This window comes from Anser cygnoides, chromosome 12, assembly GCF_040182565.1.
Source record: "Anser cygnoides isolate HZ-2024a breed goose chromosome 12, Taihu_goose_T2T_genome, whole genome shotgun sequence".
Classification (NCBI taxonomy): domain Eukaryota; kingdom Metazoa; phylum Chordata; class Aves; order Anseriformes; family Anatidae; genus Anser; species Anser cygnoides.
Window position 1 is genome coordinate 17,913,051 of NC_089884.1, and position 17,663 is coordinate 17,930,713.

General features: G+C 39.9%; 1 protein-coding gene across 3 annotated transcripts in view; it reads right to left on the reverse strand.

The window, feature by feature from the left end:
- Window positions 1–17,663, reverse strand: part of NKD1 (NKD inhibitor of WNT signaling pathway 1) — a 181,556-nt gene that overhangs the window by 23,837 nt on the left and 140,056 nt on the right. For all 3 annotated transcript variants that reach the window (XM_048075372.2, XM_067004460.1, XM_048075373.2), the window contains one exon: window positions 887–993. In XM_048075372.2, coding sequence (XP_047931329.1) covers window positions 887–993 — 107 coding nt within the window. The remainder of the gene's footprint in view (window positions 1–886; window positions 994–17,663) is intronic.

Genomic DNA, 17,663 nt, shown 5'->3' on the forward strand with positions numbered 1-17,663 from the left:
ATAAATTGCACCAGACCGCTAAGCCTGCTCTAGAGAAGGAAATGAACACGCAAGCCATGCTGCAAGGTGGCTGTGTGGTCTTTTAAATAACAATTGAGGAATGCAAAGCTCATTACTGTGACAGGCTGACAGTGCTGAAAGGTAGAAGCCTGCTACATCTGCTGGAGTGCAGAGATGAAAATTCGTGCTGTTTCTTGCCAGTGCCAGAGTATCTTTCTGTTCACCAAGACAGACAACGCTCTACCTGGATGACAGCATGTTTCAGTACTCGTATTTATTAAATCACTCTCTATACAAACAAAACCTGCCAACTGTGCACAATGTTTGGCAGTTTTATGACTATTATTATTATTTTTTATTTATTTTTTAAGTATGCAAGGAAACAGACCATCCAACTTATTACCCCCCAGGATCCTTTTTCTCCTGCCATCTGATGGATTTCCACTGCAGTATATGAGGGATGTTTCACTTTGCAGGCCCAGGCACAGAAATCTGATGGCTAAGGAAGCTTTCACAAATATCTTCTACACAACCATATGAAACAGTCCACAAAAGCCAATTTAAAGATTTGATAACATAGTAGATAGCATAATAAATTATTTCTGAAAGGATAGAGGGTTACAATGAACACCTCTTCTTACTATACATTTCAGAGCCTATCAAGGAGTCATCATAATCTGATCTGCTCCAAACCTGGAAATAAAACGTACTAGTCTAAAGGAACAACACCACCAACAGTAAGACACTGACTTGTGCCACTTATACTTTACCTGTTACAATTGGAAGAAGATATAAACATGCATCAGAGGGCACTATTTGATCCACAAGTTATTCTTCTACCTTAATTATGTCAATACAGTGTAACTTCAGAATACAGAGGACTTACTTCAAATTTTAGTTGCTTCTTGGAACCTGTGCGCGTGTCATTTTCTTTTTCTGCTCTCTTTTCATCTCCACTGCAAACTCCATCTGTCTTCTCTGGAGGCAAAGCCACTGCAAAAATATATTTAAGAATAAACACTTATAAGGAAACGTCAAAGCAGTCTTATATTTGCAAATTTCTCTTCATAGATAGGGTGAAACTGATTTCAGCAAACTTGTATGAGAGGATCATTATACTTGATTTGCTTTTGTGTTCACTTCACATCTGGGATAATTTCAGCAGACAATCTACCAACAGCTTTTAGTACACAGCCTCTTCTACAAATATCACTAGAGTCACAGGAGGTTCAAACAAACTGTTATGAATATATAAGTCAGCAGTACTGTTACTGTAAATAAGTTGAATAATTTTGCAAAATATTGAAAGCATGTGACATATTGCAAAAGCATATTGCATTCACCAGCAGTGAATAGAGTAATGAAGCTGAAATGAAGTCCCCATTCTGTTCCAGCTACCCTCTTCAAATACACACAAACCTTATGAACTTCCTAAAAGGTAACACTAACCTGCCAAAATGATTAAAACTGTGTTGCTTTTTTTTTTTTTAATATGCATGAAAAAGTGTATTTCACCTAAATTTCAAGTTAAAACATTTGCACTTCCATAATTCAGTAGTACTCATAAAGGACATCAAAATACTAACATCGGACATATATCACAGCATATCATATAATAACATATCAGAAAGATATATATACTTCTTATGCAGATTAACAGAAAAATGCCCAGGAACTTAATAGCTTAGGCTCCGACAGAGGCACTCAGTACCACATTTGATGAAATCGTAACTATGAATATAGAATTATTTTCATCAGATGTATGAAAATGTACACAGATTTTTAACCCTACTCTCAGACTTTTCAGATATGTTTTTTTTTGCATCCGTATGATTCTCCCAACAATGCTATGCCCATACTTCATTAGCCATAGCAGCAATCCTGCCTTCTTCCCCCAAAATAAAAGGCATTACAAGAATTTAGGCCTAAACGTCAGCATTTTCCTCTTGTGCTGCAACATCTGCATTTACCCAAATGCTTTATTCTAATGCTATGTTTCTTGGGGATGCCTTTGTAAGTAAAATTTCATGTAAGTGCCAGTTCAGTAAACTGAAATTCCTTAAAAAAAAAAAAGAGACATGATTCCCTCCAGGTCAGAATAAGCCATTTCAAACTCAGTTTACTCTGTGGTTCAGCTGGTGTTTGGCAGTACTGAGGTACCTCCCAAGCACCCTCCCAGGAAAGCAAAGCACTAACATGCTAAAAAATAAGACATTTACATTAGATATTTTTCAATATTTTTTCACAGATAAAAATAGAACAATTAGCTACAAACAAAAAAAAAAACTCTTCACCTTCCCATAATTTTATACTCTCAGAAATTCCAAAAGCTAAGGTTTCTGCCACAGCAGTCACACTGCCACATTGCAACGTGTCACATTTTCTGGGCTCATTTCTTTGCTTAAATTTAACGCTATTGCATTACTGGTTTTGGTCTTCAAAACTGTAGCATCCTATAAAAGAACCAGTAAGGAAAGGGGGCAATGAGGTAGAAACATGAACCTTTGGAATTTCCTAACTTCAATATTTACCTGCAGCTGTGGAGTTTATACTAAATCCAGCTTCCAGACACGGACATGTAATTTGCCTTGTACAAATGCAAGTAGACATGGACTCTATCATACCCATACTCACACAGTAATAGACTTTGATCTCTACTCCAGGCTATGTTAGAATTCCCTATACCAAACCTGAGCTAAGCAGGAAGGCCAGCTGAAGAAAAAGAAAGCTCACTTCATGGCAGTTTCTTTCCTTGCCCATTTAGTGTAGTAGTACTGGATGAGCAGAGATTGTTTGGTTTTGTACAGTGCTTACCATAATGAAGACACATATTATAACAAATATTACTTATAATACAGAACTCTGAAGTATATCTGAAGAAGGCCATATGTTTTATATTCACTTTGACCATAAATACCACTCTATATTTCTGGAAATTCAAAGCCAAGGCCACACACACCCACAACCCACCATAACACAATCAATAAAAGACAACATTTGGATATCCACCTTAGGTCAGCCCTGTTGCTTCGTTCCAAAACCAAAAAGAAATGAAAAGTCCTTCATAACAACTAGTCACATTAACAACGGTTCTTCATAACTATTAAACGTGCCCTAGATTTTGAGTGGCTCCTTTGTACCAGTGACCAGTTCCTCACATTGACAAATCTAAGTAAGCTGACAGAAATATTTGTGTGAGGGACTTTTGCAATCCCTCATAGTCTGGCTCCAATGAATGTGAAATAAATGAAAGTTGGGCTGGTATGACCCTTAGCTTTGTTGGAACAGTAGACAACTATTTGAAAAAAAAATACACCTACCTTATCGCAAATGCTTTTAAAAGTATAAAGGTATATAATGTTCAAAAGACTTTTACAGTGGTCTTTTATCCATTAAGGGACAGCATCCCAAACATTGGTCTCAGGGCACTGAGGAGCAGATCTTGCACAAGGTGACTATTCCCTGCACCAAAGCTCTCTCTTTTTTCTTTTTTCTTTTCTCCTCTGTCAAAATGAAGCATCTTTTGCAGGACATACACCACTTGCTTTTGCACTGCACTGAAAGCTACTGGTGTGTGCAAGGAGCACCAGAGCTCTCCAGGCCATGAGGTGCTTCAGAGAAGAACAATGCCAATGGCACAGACCTACCTTCTGGTTTCAGGAACAGCCCTTCCACTGGCATGTTTAATAACCTTTCTGGATGTACAGTATGTGTGTTCAGATAGGAAGCTTTCACTTTAATGTATAATTTATGTAACAGAGGAAAAATGTGCTCTGACAAATTAGTCCTCTCAAAAAACAAGAGTTCAGCTATTGGGGAAGGAGGGGATACATCTTGCAGTACACTCCTTGAGAGAGTTTAAGTACTGTATGCCAGAAATTATCCTCTTTGAGCTTCGCTGACCTTTGATCTGAAGAACTCATTGGCCTCGCTGCTCCAGGGAATTACCCTTTGAAATCAGTTATTCATTTTGGAGCTCAGATGAAATGGGGAAATCTGGTGATCTCATCCTGATGTCAAGCTTCATTCAGCAAAGAAAAATGAAGTCTAAATGAGGAAAGTTTAAAGGCAAATATGGAGGTATTAAAGTAATATTTATGAGTGATCAAATAATGTGTCTGTGCATATATCCTTATGTGCCTTATCCAAAACCCAATGAGCATATATGTAGAGTGGAGTACAACTGTTTTGTCCAAGAAGCAGAAGTGTTTGGTGTCTTGTTTCTATACTTAGTTTTGACTATTAACATGCTCTCAATTTCATGAAGGATACAAACACATGCTGAACCTACTTATAAATAAAATTAGAATGTCTGCTTGGGACAGTTAAAACTGGCAGCCTGTAAACAGAGATCCACCAGTGAGCTGCATGCCAAGGTTCAGCTATATTCACGATGTGAACTTCCTTTCAGCTCTGCCAATGATACTAAACGAGACCAGACAAGATTGCTATCTCAAAGGAGTGTGGAGAATTAATAGACTGGTGTTTCCAAAGTCTAGGCCATCAAAAATAGGTCCATGTACAAAATATCATCCGTGCAAAAATACTTACTTACCTCCCCACTCAGATAACAAGTCCTGACAGAGAGAAGGCTCTACATAGATTAATACACTGAGAAACCTACCCTGTTGTTGTGGGAATCCACAACTGGAGAAAAAAAATGTATATTTATTGCTTCCCGTGGGAATAACCATATGCTCTCAAAAACAATGTTCCCTAACAGAATGTTTCATGAATTGAAATGCTGCATATGTTTTCTTTATGATGTTCTCTTTTCTTGTTCATTATTAATGGTCTTGTATTCACTTCTATAACCTTAAGACACTATAAAAATGCGTCTGGACAATATTTGAAATTGGAAAGACAATAAAGGAAAAATATTAACTTGGAAAAATTGTGAAATACCATTCTTTCATGAAAAACAAACTGACTGGCTTAAGTGTACTAGCAGATGTTTCTCTCTAAGATTGTTAATTACTACCACCCAATTGCTCATAATTGGAGGGGGGAGAAAGGCAGAATGAACACCAGTTTAAAGATAATAAGGCTCATCCCTGAAGAATCAACATTTTTCCCTCAAAGGTTGATTCATTCTTCTGAAAAGGAGTGGGTAATAATTCCAACTGTTCCTTAGGAATCTCAAAAAAAAATTTAATAAAAATAATAAAAATCCCAGAAATGAGGTAAAAGTAATTGCTGTGCTGTGCATACTGAGTACAGAATACTAGGTTTCTGACAGTGAAAGTATTCTTCACTGACCTGCACCTTACATCTGAGAATAAGGAATTAAAAAAAAAACGGAAAGCACAAACAGAGCTGCAGTCAGGTCAAAAAGTGACTGTTTAAAGTTCCACCCTCACTCAGGTGGCTTGTCATTTCAGATTTCTCAAACCCTTGTTCAAGCAAAGTACTATGATTTTTAGCAAATTATCTTCTTTGTCAAAGGACAGCTTCACTGTTTTTCAACTGTACCAAGCATTTTAGCCAAAAGGATTAAGAGGATCTCACGGCCAGATGCAAAAAAAAGATGCAACTCTGATGAGCGCTCACGTCTAAGCTAACAGCTACCGAGTCAGAATTTACACAGCAATTATGAGAACTCAGGCTAAAGATGAACTACTTCAGAGTTTATATGGGATGACAGCCATTTAGAAAGGTATTTGATAGATCACAGTGCCTTAACTCAGAACGAAGAACTATGGGAGAAGCTATGCAACTCCACAGTGACAAATTATGACTGGATGTTACCAGTGACTATTATCTTAACGTCAGGGTCATTACTATGTAATTTTTGCGAGAAAACAGAGCCAAAGGTAAAATTGGAGAATTGACAAAAATGCCACCTATGAAAGTCAGCATCTGGCATACATGAAACAAAATGCTTTGAAGTGAAATATTATTAGCCTTCCCCTCAAGTCGGATAGACTGGATTCCCAGCAATTCTTTAAAACTACTACCAGAAACAAAGGGACAGAATTATCTGTACACAGGGAAAAATAATAAACTACACACTAGAATCCGAGACTTGTGGGGGAGTAGGGTAAAAAGGAAAAAGTAAAAGTGAATAGACATATCAAGACAAGGAGATGAAGTCATAAGCGCTTCTGTAAGAGCTCAAATGGAACTTCAGTAGCAATATTTGACTGGTGGAATTGAACGTCAAAAAGCTGGTCCGAGAGAACTCAGTAGTAAAATTCCTATTGACGTCAACAGGACAAGGGTCTCACTTCCAATTTATAGATCCAGCAGACACAGCAGAACTTCAGGTCAGATACTATGAGGACCAAAGGGACAAGAAAAGAATTAATTGTGTTGTTTTTTCCTGAAGTCTCTGATGTCTAACTTATCTGGTTCTGTCAACATTTTTTTCATTGCAAATCAGGTTTGACAAACATAACTGACATTCTTTGCTGACTGCACAACCACCCGAGCAATAACAACTGCCTGATAGTTATTGAGAAGTCCTGTAATTAACAATTACATTCACATTCAAATTTCACTTTAAAGTTCTCCTGGAGGCCATGAATTAAGAAACACCACCCCCATTAAGCACACATTTTGGTTTTATTCCACAGGAGTTGACTGAAATGCATTCCTGATGGAGATAGCTTTGCTTGAGCGAAGGTCCTCTTCTCCTGTGGCTCATGCCCACATGCAGAATAGGACCAGGAAGCGAGTAACATTCCTGATCCACAGCCACCAGAACAGCAAGCACATAGAAAAACAGACTCGTGCTGGGTCAGTGCCAAAAGCATGTATTCAACTTTCTCTGGCTGAAAGCTAAAGCTGATGAATTAGACACACCCTTCAAAACAACAAAGATCAAGCTGCCTTCTCTGAAACTTACTGTAGGGAAATTAATTGTCCATTTTATGTCCAGTGGGACAAATCAAAACCAATTTAGCAAAAGCTGTATACCAGTAGTGAGGAATAGATATTTTAACCTGAAAATATGGAGAGAAGTCATTTTCTTCTATTTCCGTTTCTTGGTCACAGCACAAATTAAGGGTTCAATTACACACCACAGAGAGGGGGAAAAAAAAAAGTGTCATAAGACCTGCTGCCAGTGCCCAACCATGGGGATAGTTAAGCATAGAACATACGGGTTGTGACTCAGAACATGCGATGTCTTAAAAAAAAAAAAAAATTAAAAAAAAAAAAGAGCCCAAAATGTTTCAATCATTCAGGCATCAGATAATGATTCTAACTGACAAGTCACCACCAGGACCTTTGGGAATTGCTACACTGAAGTTCACTTGGATGTTATCATGCAGCATTTTCTCTCCTGAATAAATAACACTCAGACTCACAGGTCTGTGCGCTACCACCTCTCCCTAAAGTGTCAATTCTCATTCTCAACCCCAATAATTTCATATTTATAAATGGAAGTATTTCCAAATGCTGATGTAGAATCACAGCATGGTTCTGGTTAGGTCTGGTGTCTTGTTTTGGTTGTCAGGCTGCAGGATTTTTTTTTATTTTATTTTTTAGTTTTTATTTTGTTCTTAAAGGACATGTACTAAGGATGCACGCACAAAGGACAACACAGTCTCTCTCTGCTAACTAGCGTATAACTCATACATGCTTAAACAGTAAACCTAAATTTCTTGCACTCTCTCTGGAATGAGTTTGCTGAAGGGAGGGAGTTTGCTGAATTTTGCCAGATTATGATTCCCTTTTCCAATTAGTTCCCCAACTGGCTGTATTTCATCAACAACAACTGCCAGATTAAATGCCTTACTTGACCATCTTCACCCAATACACTTTGATGTTCAGTTCTCAAGCTTCAAAATACCTTTTGGATGAAGATCAGACAACACTAAACAGAATTACTAATTAATTAAGCAAAGTTAAATTTTAAACACTGTTTGTTGTGTTAGCCAAAAGCCCGAACAGAACAGTCTTTTTTCCCTTCCTCATCGAAGATCAAAGAAGATCATTTCTCCCTCCCCTCCCCTACTTAAAAAAGGGGAGGCTGGGGGGGAAATCGCCATAAGCTTTGGTCAGAACAGTTCAGGATGATACCTGTAGCAGCAAGACTTGTGTTTGATCGCTGGGCATATCAAAAGCCACATTAACATAACGCAATCTGCTATAACGATCTGTGTCATTTAATGTGGGTAAGTGCTTCTTAAATGAGAACTGTCACTGTCATATGGACCACTTACCACTTTCTAACGGTGTTGTGTGTCCCTGGAGCTCTGAATGGGCCCGCAAAGTGCTGGATTCTGTTGCAGAGCAGTGACAGATGGACACCAAGCGATCATTTCTAACTTAAAGCAAAGGAAGACAGACCTCTCCCCTCTAAAAATGGCTATACACTGACTTTGGTAACAATTTTGCTTTTGAAAATCCCTTCTCAGTGTAAGCTGCAGATATGTGTGTTCACATAGGATGTTGTGTCTTAAATTTTTTTTTTGTCTCCTCAGATTTTCTCCCCCGAGATACACAGGGCAAAAAAAAGAAGAAAAAAGTAACACTCTGAGACCTTTTATTCAGATGAAGACAGAATAGGTAATGCTATTAATAACGTAGGCTTTGATATCAACTCCTTCCCATCTAACTTAGATATTCAATGGGAAAATCTCGTTTCCACCACCTTGCTATGTAACAGGGCCTATAAAGGTATTTGAGCTATAAAATTCATTCCATCCGAAAAGCTTCCCGTGAGGAAGAACACCACTCTGACCCTCACAAAAATAGCTTTGGGAGCAAAAAATAGTCTTATACTGCAAAAAGTCCTATACTGCAAAAAGTCCTATACTGCAGTATTATTTTGGCTGTGCTGAATCAGTTGCACCTCTGACAACTCTCTCATAGCTAATGTTCACAGCAGGTTCAGTGTTCCCATCTGCAGAGACCGACATCTCACTGTGAGAGATGGGGGAAAATGAAGATTTATCCACAGCACATCGTACAACTAGAAAGTGACATAGCGACCAGCAGGCCAGCAAATACACGTGTATGCACAAGCACGGGTCTCTTGTACTTATCATATCCATATGTGGGTGAGGAATAGTACTGAGGTGATACATCACATACTGCAAAACATCTAGAGAAATAAAATTCCGCACTTGGATGGCGCCATCCTCTGTAAAGGCTCACAGAAATGACCAAAGGGCCCACAGTACCACACTCCAGTTCCACACACTCAAATCCTTTGGAGGGACTATAACTTTCCCCTAAATAAATCTTTTGCACACACAGCTCAGGGCTGCCTGGGCTCCCCTTGGTGCAGAGCCCCATGCCCAGCCCTGGCTGCAAGGCACAGCAAAGCTCCCCAGCTCCTCCAGAGCCCTATGAAAATTCCACGGCTAGGAGCTCTTCTACTTCTGGATACTTTCTTTTACAACTTCTATTCTTTCTCTCTCTTTTTGTTACCCGTACAGTTTTAAATCCCTTTCAGTACAAACTCGAGCACTTTATATGACATGTTTTACTGGTGAAAGGACCGGGATGGCTGGATCGGATTTCTAAAGCAAGAAAATTCTGATTATTGGTATTTTTATTTTCTTGATAGGCTGGGGGGTTGGGACTTTCCATCTAACAAGAGCAGCTGGACTCTGAGCTCTTTCAAGAGCAGAAATGTTGCTTCAGGTTCATTTCCACAGCCCCATAGTGCTGCACTTATTATTTGCTTTTACTCACAAACTAGTTGTGGTTAAAAAAAAAAAAAAAAACAACTCTTCCAAACAAATGACATTTTATCTTTTTCTCCACAGGAGAATAAGGTTGACTGCTACTTGTGCTTTGAGGTTTGGGTATGATTGAGATGAAACATCTGTTGAGAAAAAAGGTGTGGGGGGGACTTTTTTCTGCTAAAAATATCGTGTCTTTTTTTTTTCCACCAAACTTGAAACATGTGATGAAATTCAACTTTTAAAATATAACCCTGGAGCTACTTGAAACTATAAAAGTCTCCTCAGTATCTGAGGCAAGTCAGAATTTCCACTGTTCAAGCTGGGCTTTTATAAAGAGCAGACTTTAGAAAAAGCTGTAATCTGTCTAGGTAACAAAGGGCACTTGTTCTGCCTGGTGAGGTAAAACTTTGGGTTTCTGTAGCTACTGCAGCAGAAGTGGAGTATGAAGCACACAAAAGCACCCTGACTGATACACACTTTGAATTTGGAACAGCAACTGGCAAAAGCAATATGCTTTTCACTGAAATTGCCTCTATACGTCTGCATGTACACGCTTGTGTGTTTGTAAGGTTCGGCAGGATGACAGGTTGCTGTGTCTCAACTACCCAGCCCGAAGGTTCAGGCAGCTATCAAGCTTTGCAGCTACATAGCCAGCTATAAAAAAATGACGGCTCCTGACTTTGACGCCGGCTAGATGGTTTCTGCTCCTTTCTGCTTCTGAATGCATGACAGAAGTTCAAGAAATATTTAGTCCTGTCATAATCTGTGTGCTCACACGAGACACAGAGACACACTGAGATATGAAGCCCCTCCAGTTAGGAGGGCCTTACAGGAGCATGCGCATGGGAACCAAACAAAAGCCTATTGCAGAAAGGCACCAAAACCCCAGCAAAGGGAGCACTCTGAAACTGGGTTGCCTGGCCGTGTCAAGGTCAAGGCAAACACAAGAGAACGAGAAACCTCAGTAATATTTGGGAGTTGAAGCAGGACTTATTGCCTACTGAATACAGTATTGTGAATGAATTTAATGTTTTATGTAAAGGCAATGGATTTGAAACGAATATATTGTCTTCTGAAATAGCAAAGGCCAAAACGTATTTCAATTACAAGCGCAAAAACTGGAATAATTCCATGAACACCAGCATAAGAGTATTATCTGGCCCCATATCTTTGCCTAGAAATATGCTCTAGTTTCACATGGGTAAAAAAAGAGAGAGTCACGAGAGAGTCAGAGAAGAATGGCATTTTGACTCACTTTTCAAAAACATGTTTAATAAAACCTCCACAAACCGTGGTCAAAGCTACAAGAAAAATAACTGGTAATAATCATTGCTGGGAAATTAAAAGTAAAAAAGGACCTTTGTTCTTCAAGTAGAATAAATGAAACCACTGGTATTCATCATGTTTCCAGAGAGATTGTTTTCGAACTCCTAACTGACGTGTTCCCATATTTCATTCTTTGTTCTTGGTGGTGGATGTCCCGGGGCAAAGTTCAAGAACATTTTTGTACTGCTGCACACGTACAGTATCGTAGCGTTACCTCTGCCCCATGCACACCAGATCAGCTGTCTCCCACAGTCGCTGTGGAGCCCATCGGATTGCCAAGGTGTATCTGATGGCAACCTTGGCACCTGAGCCCTGCCTCCCGGATAAGTCACTGCAGCAGAGGCAGGGGAGCAGGACATGCAGACACAGCTAGCTGTAACCCCCACCTGGGGTGGCAAGATGGGTTTGCCAGACCAACCCAGGCAGGGGGCAGCCAGCGCAGAGCTGTGCACCAGCCCCCATTGCTATGTGCTCAGGACCATCACTACCCAACCTGAACGAGACGAACAGCTCACTTGGATATGCCTACACAGTGCTCCTCCTCTGAATCACGAGGCTGACAGCCTGAGCGAAACGTCAATGGCCCAGACTGATTTGGCAAGTTCTGATTGCTCAGGCCCAGAACTTTCAAGTCTCATGCAAAGAGCATGAGCCTCACATCACTGGCACCCATCTCTTGCCCCTGCCTCAGTCCTTCTACAGGGTAACTTCCCTCAGGCTTCACACACTGGTGCGAGCAACCAGCCTGCTGCCAAAGCTCTGCCTCGACAGGGATGCTGTGCTCACCTTTGGGCTGTGGAAGGCATACTCTTCCCTTTGATGAGATCTCCTAAGCTGTTTCCTTTGCCTTTTGATTCTCCTGCTTCTCACATGCACCATGCAGAGAAGCAACCCGAGAGACATCTAGACCTAGGTTTTCAACAGCTACTCCCCCAGGAGACATTTTGCCTCCTAGCAAAATAGTTCATGATTGCCCTGGAGCTGAGAAGGAATGAATACTCTTATTGTTAATTGATCCTTTTTTTAATGACAACTCAAAAACAGCATTAGCTTCTCTATGAAAGCAGAAAAAAATGCTAGTCTTAGGTACAAGGAAAAACTATGGAAAACTCTAACATGCATATAATATTATTCTAAAAGCTTTCCATGTGTAAGGTGTTCACTAAATGTCAACTTTTTGCTTCTGAGATACTTGTTTACTTCTCTTTTCATTTTCTTGGTTTTCTACTGAAATATTTGCTATACTTTACACAAAATTAATATTAACATTTGGCTTTCTTCAGCCACCATAAAGAACAGAGACCACTTGTAAGCTAGGAGTTTTGTTATGTACTATACTATGAAACCCTCTCTCCATAACGTTGTAAGGGACAGAAGAACAGGCACAGATGCAGGAAATGCAGGCTCTGTTCTCAGCTCTTCCATTGTGTCCTTGAACTTGCATGCATTCAGGAACAACAACTTTCCAGCACTTGGGAATCATCTGAATATAGAGATCAATGTGCAACTATTACTTAGAGCAGGTGGGATCTTCCCACTCTGACACAGGGGTTTAATAACCAGAACAAAATCCTCAGACTGTAGACAAAGTGCACCATCTACCAAAAGCTATTAGGCAACACCAGTAGGAGCTGGTGGGCTGCCACCTAAAGAGAGCGATTCCCTATGCACAAGGAACAAGCCCAGCACGGGCAGCAGAGCACATCCCCTCCACATGGCAGCAGCTGGCTACAAGGGGGAGGGCTGGCCCTCCGAGGTGGCAGAAGAGCCCACCTTTCACTGCTGATCTGTGGTCTGCTTGCCAGCATGGACGGGAGCTGTGACACACCGTAAAGGTCCGTTTGGGAACACCTGGAGACCACTGACTCATTGTGCACAGGCTACAGACAGCCATTGGATGGCAACAGCCTTTCATCACTACTGACCTGGCTGCACTTGAAACAGCAGCTCTAGAAGTAAAAGCTTCTGATCCAAATACCAACCCCCCTCAACTGGAACAGCTAATGTTAAGAAACACTTGCACAATTTAAAAAAAAAAATAAAAAATTAAGTGCCTTATGCCATAAGATTTTCCTCCCACTCATGGCAAACAGCCTACCTGCTTTTATAATTTCCTGGATCTGTGTATGACCACAGGAAAACTTCTGCTAATCCTACCAGTCTCATGTTCTTTGGTGACTTTTGTTCTAACTGCCAAACTAAGCAGTTTTCTTTTGGCACTTTCCACTGCTCCTTCCCCCCCCCATGTTCCTTGGTACTCCTTCCAACTCACGGTAAGCAGCTTATCAGCTTCCAGCCTAGGCAGGGACGAGCTGCGTGTCAGACACTGGTGGCTGATGCCAGTGGGGCATCCTCAAGCTGAGGGTATTTATTAGAGTTGTTTCACTTTGCTTTGAGGAAAGGGTACAGCAGAAACCTCTTGGCAGCTGAAAAAAGTACAGCCAGCAAGCAGATGATCACCAGTCTGAGGTGATCACGTAGCATATACTTATGTACAGCAAAGCTATGGTAAGTGCGAAGGATTAGCAACAAGTCATTAAAATGCAGAATTCACATAGAGCCACCACAGGCTGACCACAAAAGCACTTTTAATGTAGAATTATTTGCCCTGTTTGCAGTATCAGTGATGAATAGGTGTTTGGTTTAAGAAACGACAGAAAAGGGAAAGCCTATATCAATAGTACTAGGCGAGTAATAACAACAGTGCTCAGAGAAAGCAACTTTGCCTGTTTGCAAGATGCGATCTATGCGCTTTCTATAAATATGCTGATGTTTCATGCAAATAATATATAGGAAATTATTTCATTTATTTTCCAAAGCATAAATAACCATTATAACTGAAGACATTAACTAGAAAGGTACGTGAAGTTTGACGAAACTGCTTTTTGTTACACATTCAGACCCCAGCCTAGCAGACCACATGAAGGTGTTGCTAACACAGACTATTTCAATAGTTAGCAATATGAAGATATTACTAACAACAGACTAACAAAGCGCGGTAAAAAGTGTCTTGCACGCACATAGCATTTTCACGATACACATTTCAGAAAGTTAGCTAAGACTAGTTAAATTGTTTAAGTTTTCCTTTGCTGATGAACAATTTGGGCCCAAGTACCATACCTTGCCGCCCTTCCTCTGAGTTGATAACCCAACAGGCAGTCTTCCAATTACCAGTTTTAGAAACAGTCAGTCATATCTGCTCGGCCACAGATTCCCCGGGTGCCGGTCAGAGGGAGAAGAGACAGATGAAAGACTGACTGGACATACTAGTGACATATTTTGAGAAACACTTAGTAATACTAAGAATATAATTAATTATTATTCTGCTTTGCTAAATACAGCATGCCTCACTTGAGGGTTTAGAAATTCTATAATGTCTTGTAAATGTGTGAAAAGTGCTCCAAGTAGCTCTTTTACAGATATCCAAGACAGATTTTTTTCAGCAACAACATGTGCTTTGAACTCTGCTGGAGGGCTCTCTAATATTTATGGGCAAAAAGATGACCTGAATAATTTTGTCCTTTCTGGTACCAGAAGGGGGAATGTTTTTTATCTACAGCATGGAAGGCTGACAGCAGTTTGGATGTCTGTTTTAGGAAAAATATCAAAAAATGGGTTTATTGATTCAAGTCAAGTTCTGCCACTGCTTTCAGCAGGACCCTTGGATATCATGTTCACATAACGCACCAGGAAGGCTTGGATCATCTCCAGTCTTCTGTCAAGAGAATAATAATCAAGACATCACACGCTAGACTGACAAACGAAACAGGGCACAGATTGCTATCAGCAGAAGAGGCAGCTTGTCTGACAGGTAAAGGACTAGATTGATCTCACAGAGGTGCAAGATTTCTAGTTAGTAGAAACACTTAAGTCATCCTTTTCAGAACAGTGACATGAGAAATCATATTATCACATAACTAATTGGGGTGATGAGTTAGGTGTCTCGTGAGCTTAAGGACTTTACCTTCAACTCCAAAAGGCAGCTGACGTGGACTGATAGCTATCTCCCATCGGACTCCAGAGAACTTGTATTGCCAGAAGTAGGAAATTGCCTCTTTACTGCAACCAGTCTGTGTCAGAGCAGGATTTTCCTGCTACAGGTTTAGATGTCACAGGCAGGTAAAATCAGTCTGCCTTGAAAAGTTTCTAAATGTTCAAGTAAAAAGACTGAGGAAATCCCAGTTCACTTCATAAAGACATGGAATGGTCAAATAATAAAACTCTCCTGGTCTACACGCTTTAGCTGTGACAATTTCCCCCAAATTAAGAGGAAAACAGGTGAAAATCATTCTAGAAAACAACAACAACAACAACAAAAAACACACAAAAAAAAACAAGAACAGGTCTCTTGAATGATTCATTAAAAACCTTGTTTGTACCTTGAAGAGAAGAGAGACAACTTGGATGGCATGGCTGAACACACCAGTAGCATGTAACTTTCTGAGCCACCTGTGCAATTCCATGACGGAAGAGCGACTTGCTATTTGATGCCACATTCAATTCCTGCCTGCCATTTTGGCTTCCCTGCTGAGATAAAATGGAAAAATATCTTCCAATGTCCGTGCTAGTTTTTTGACTACTTCCAGAATCATCTCCAGTCAATTCAGTTCTGCCAAACTACTACTATTCTAACTAGTTACAAGGAAGGGAAAGTTCACACTCTTTTATCCTAGATATGAAGAGTGATGAAGTTCATGCTTCCTGTGCAGACACTGCTGGACAAGAAAATTTGTATGTTTGAGCATAAGAAGTATGTACACAGCCATGGCAGACTACACATCACATGTACTCCAAGTTTGGCAAGTGGAAGTCTCTGAAACAAAGAGGGAAAGCACTGCTGAACTTGGAAGAAAAGCTGCAAATGAATCCTCTATTAAAATTTTATCCGATTGAATTAGTTTTGAATTACTAGTGATAGAGAAAGAAGGGCAACAAAGACTGTAAAATAAGAAGAGACTAAGGTTTCCCTTGGTTTCTTTTCTGTCAAGGAGAATCACCAGCCATGTAAGAAAAATCTAAAAATTGCCAATTACAGTGACTTGCCCAAGAGCAAAATCAAAGGCAGGTGCTGAGTATAATAGACAATACCGGTCAAACTGTTTCTTTCTGCGCAGCACTCAGTAAACAGAGTCGCCGCTATTGAGTTCTAACCTCTTGTCATGCAGCAACATTGAGTCAACAATCCGCTCTCATGGCTTAATGCTTTTGATGTTTACTTTGTTCTTTCTATAGTTCAAAAGAATGCACTAATGCACCAGTCCTCTTACCAAATACAATCTTAATCCCAGAATCCCGAGCCTTTTGCTGTTGGCCAGTTAAGTCTGTTAAAACGAAAGGATTTGATCAAGCTTTACATAACAACACAGAAGTTAAATCCAGCAAAGAGAGTTCTTTTTATCTGTACTGCTCAGACGGCTAAGAGATGAAAAAAAGAGAAAAAAAAAAGGTAATGAACTTGGCTATGTAAAACAAAATAAGGAATTCAATTATTTCTCTTATTGCCACTTTGTCTTTTCAGTGAGAGCCTTCTAAAGAGCTCAGATTTATTCTCCAATAAGGTCTCTGAGTGTGAAGGCTATAACTCTTCCCTAACCCAAAAGAACTGTGACACCTGCTGTGCTTTTTTCTTTTTCTTTTCCTTTTTTTTTTCCAAATCTTAGTAATGTTTCTTTTTTTTCCATCAAGCATTTTCCTGATTAAAAAAAAAAAAAAGAAAGAAAGAAAGAAAGAAAGAAAGAAAGAAAAAGAAAAAAACCACAAAAACAAAACATTAAGCATTGTAGGTCAAAGTACCATGAGAGAAGAGGAGAACAATTTTGTACTTGGGAAACAGATGGGCAGCTCTGAGGAAAAGTAAGACCTAAATCATTTCAAGTAATTAATGCTATATATAATACTTCTAAGTCAAGATATTTTTTTTCCCCTAGTTTTTTCCATCCGTACTGTGTATTCATAAAGGTAGAACATAGGCCAGTAATTAGATGCTTGCCTGGTACTCGGTAGAGGTGTGTTCAAGTCTTTATCGTCACTCATGTCCTATGTCAGCTCAGCCCAATTAACCATTTCTCATTGTGTCATAGCTCCTGGTCTCTGAAACCGGTAACCAAAGCTTCTGGCTGATACATAAGTGTATACACATGAAACAAATGTGTTACACCCATACCTATGTAAAGACTGCAAGGTAAAAAAAATAAGGACAAAGTTATTTTAGATGGAAAGATTAATATCCTTTCTAGAATATTAATTGCATTTTCACACTAAGCATTTCTATCCAGAAAAGAGTTATGAGAGTGGTCATCTTGCATTTTAGCCGCACAGAATTAAAATTGTACACTAACAAAAGTCTCAAATCAAGTTGCAGATTCACTAGGATGCAACTTTTTGCCAATATCACAATTTTATACTAACACTATCATTCAAGAATATTACACCAGTACTAAGTACAAAGTTACACAAAAAGGGCGAAAGCATCCTACTTCAACACAAGCTTCCAGTATCATCTGCTAATCAGAAGCAGCTTTTCAATTCAAGAGGTCATTCTGGGAAGTGGCTACGGCTGCCTGGCATGGAAAGCGCAGCCTGGAGATAGGAGAGCAGCAGGGATGAGGACCAAGCAGCGTTTGCCTGAGTGCAGGGTGGGAACAGTTACCTGCCTCCCAGCTGGGCAGATGCTACAAAATAGTTCTTCCCCAGTGG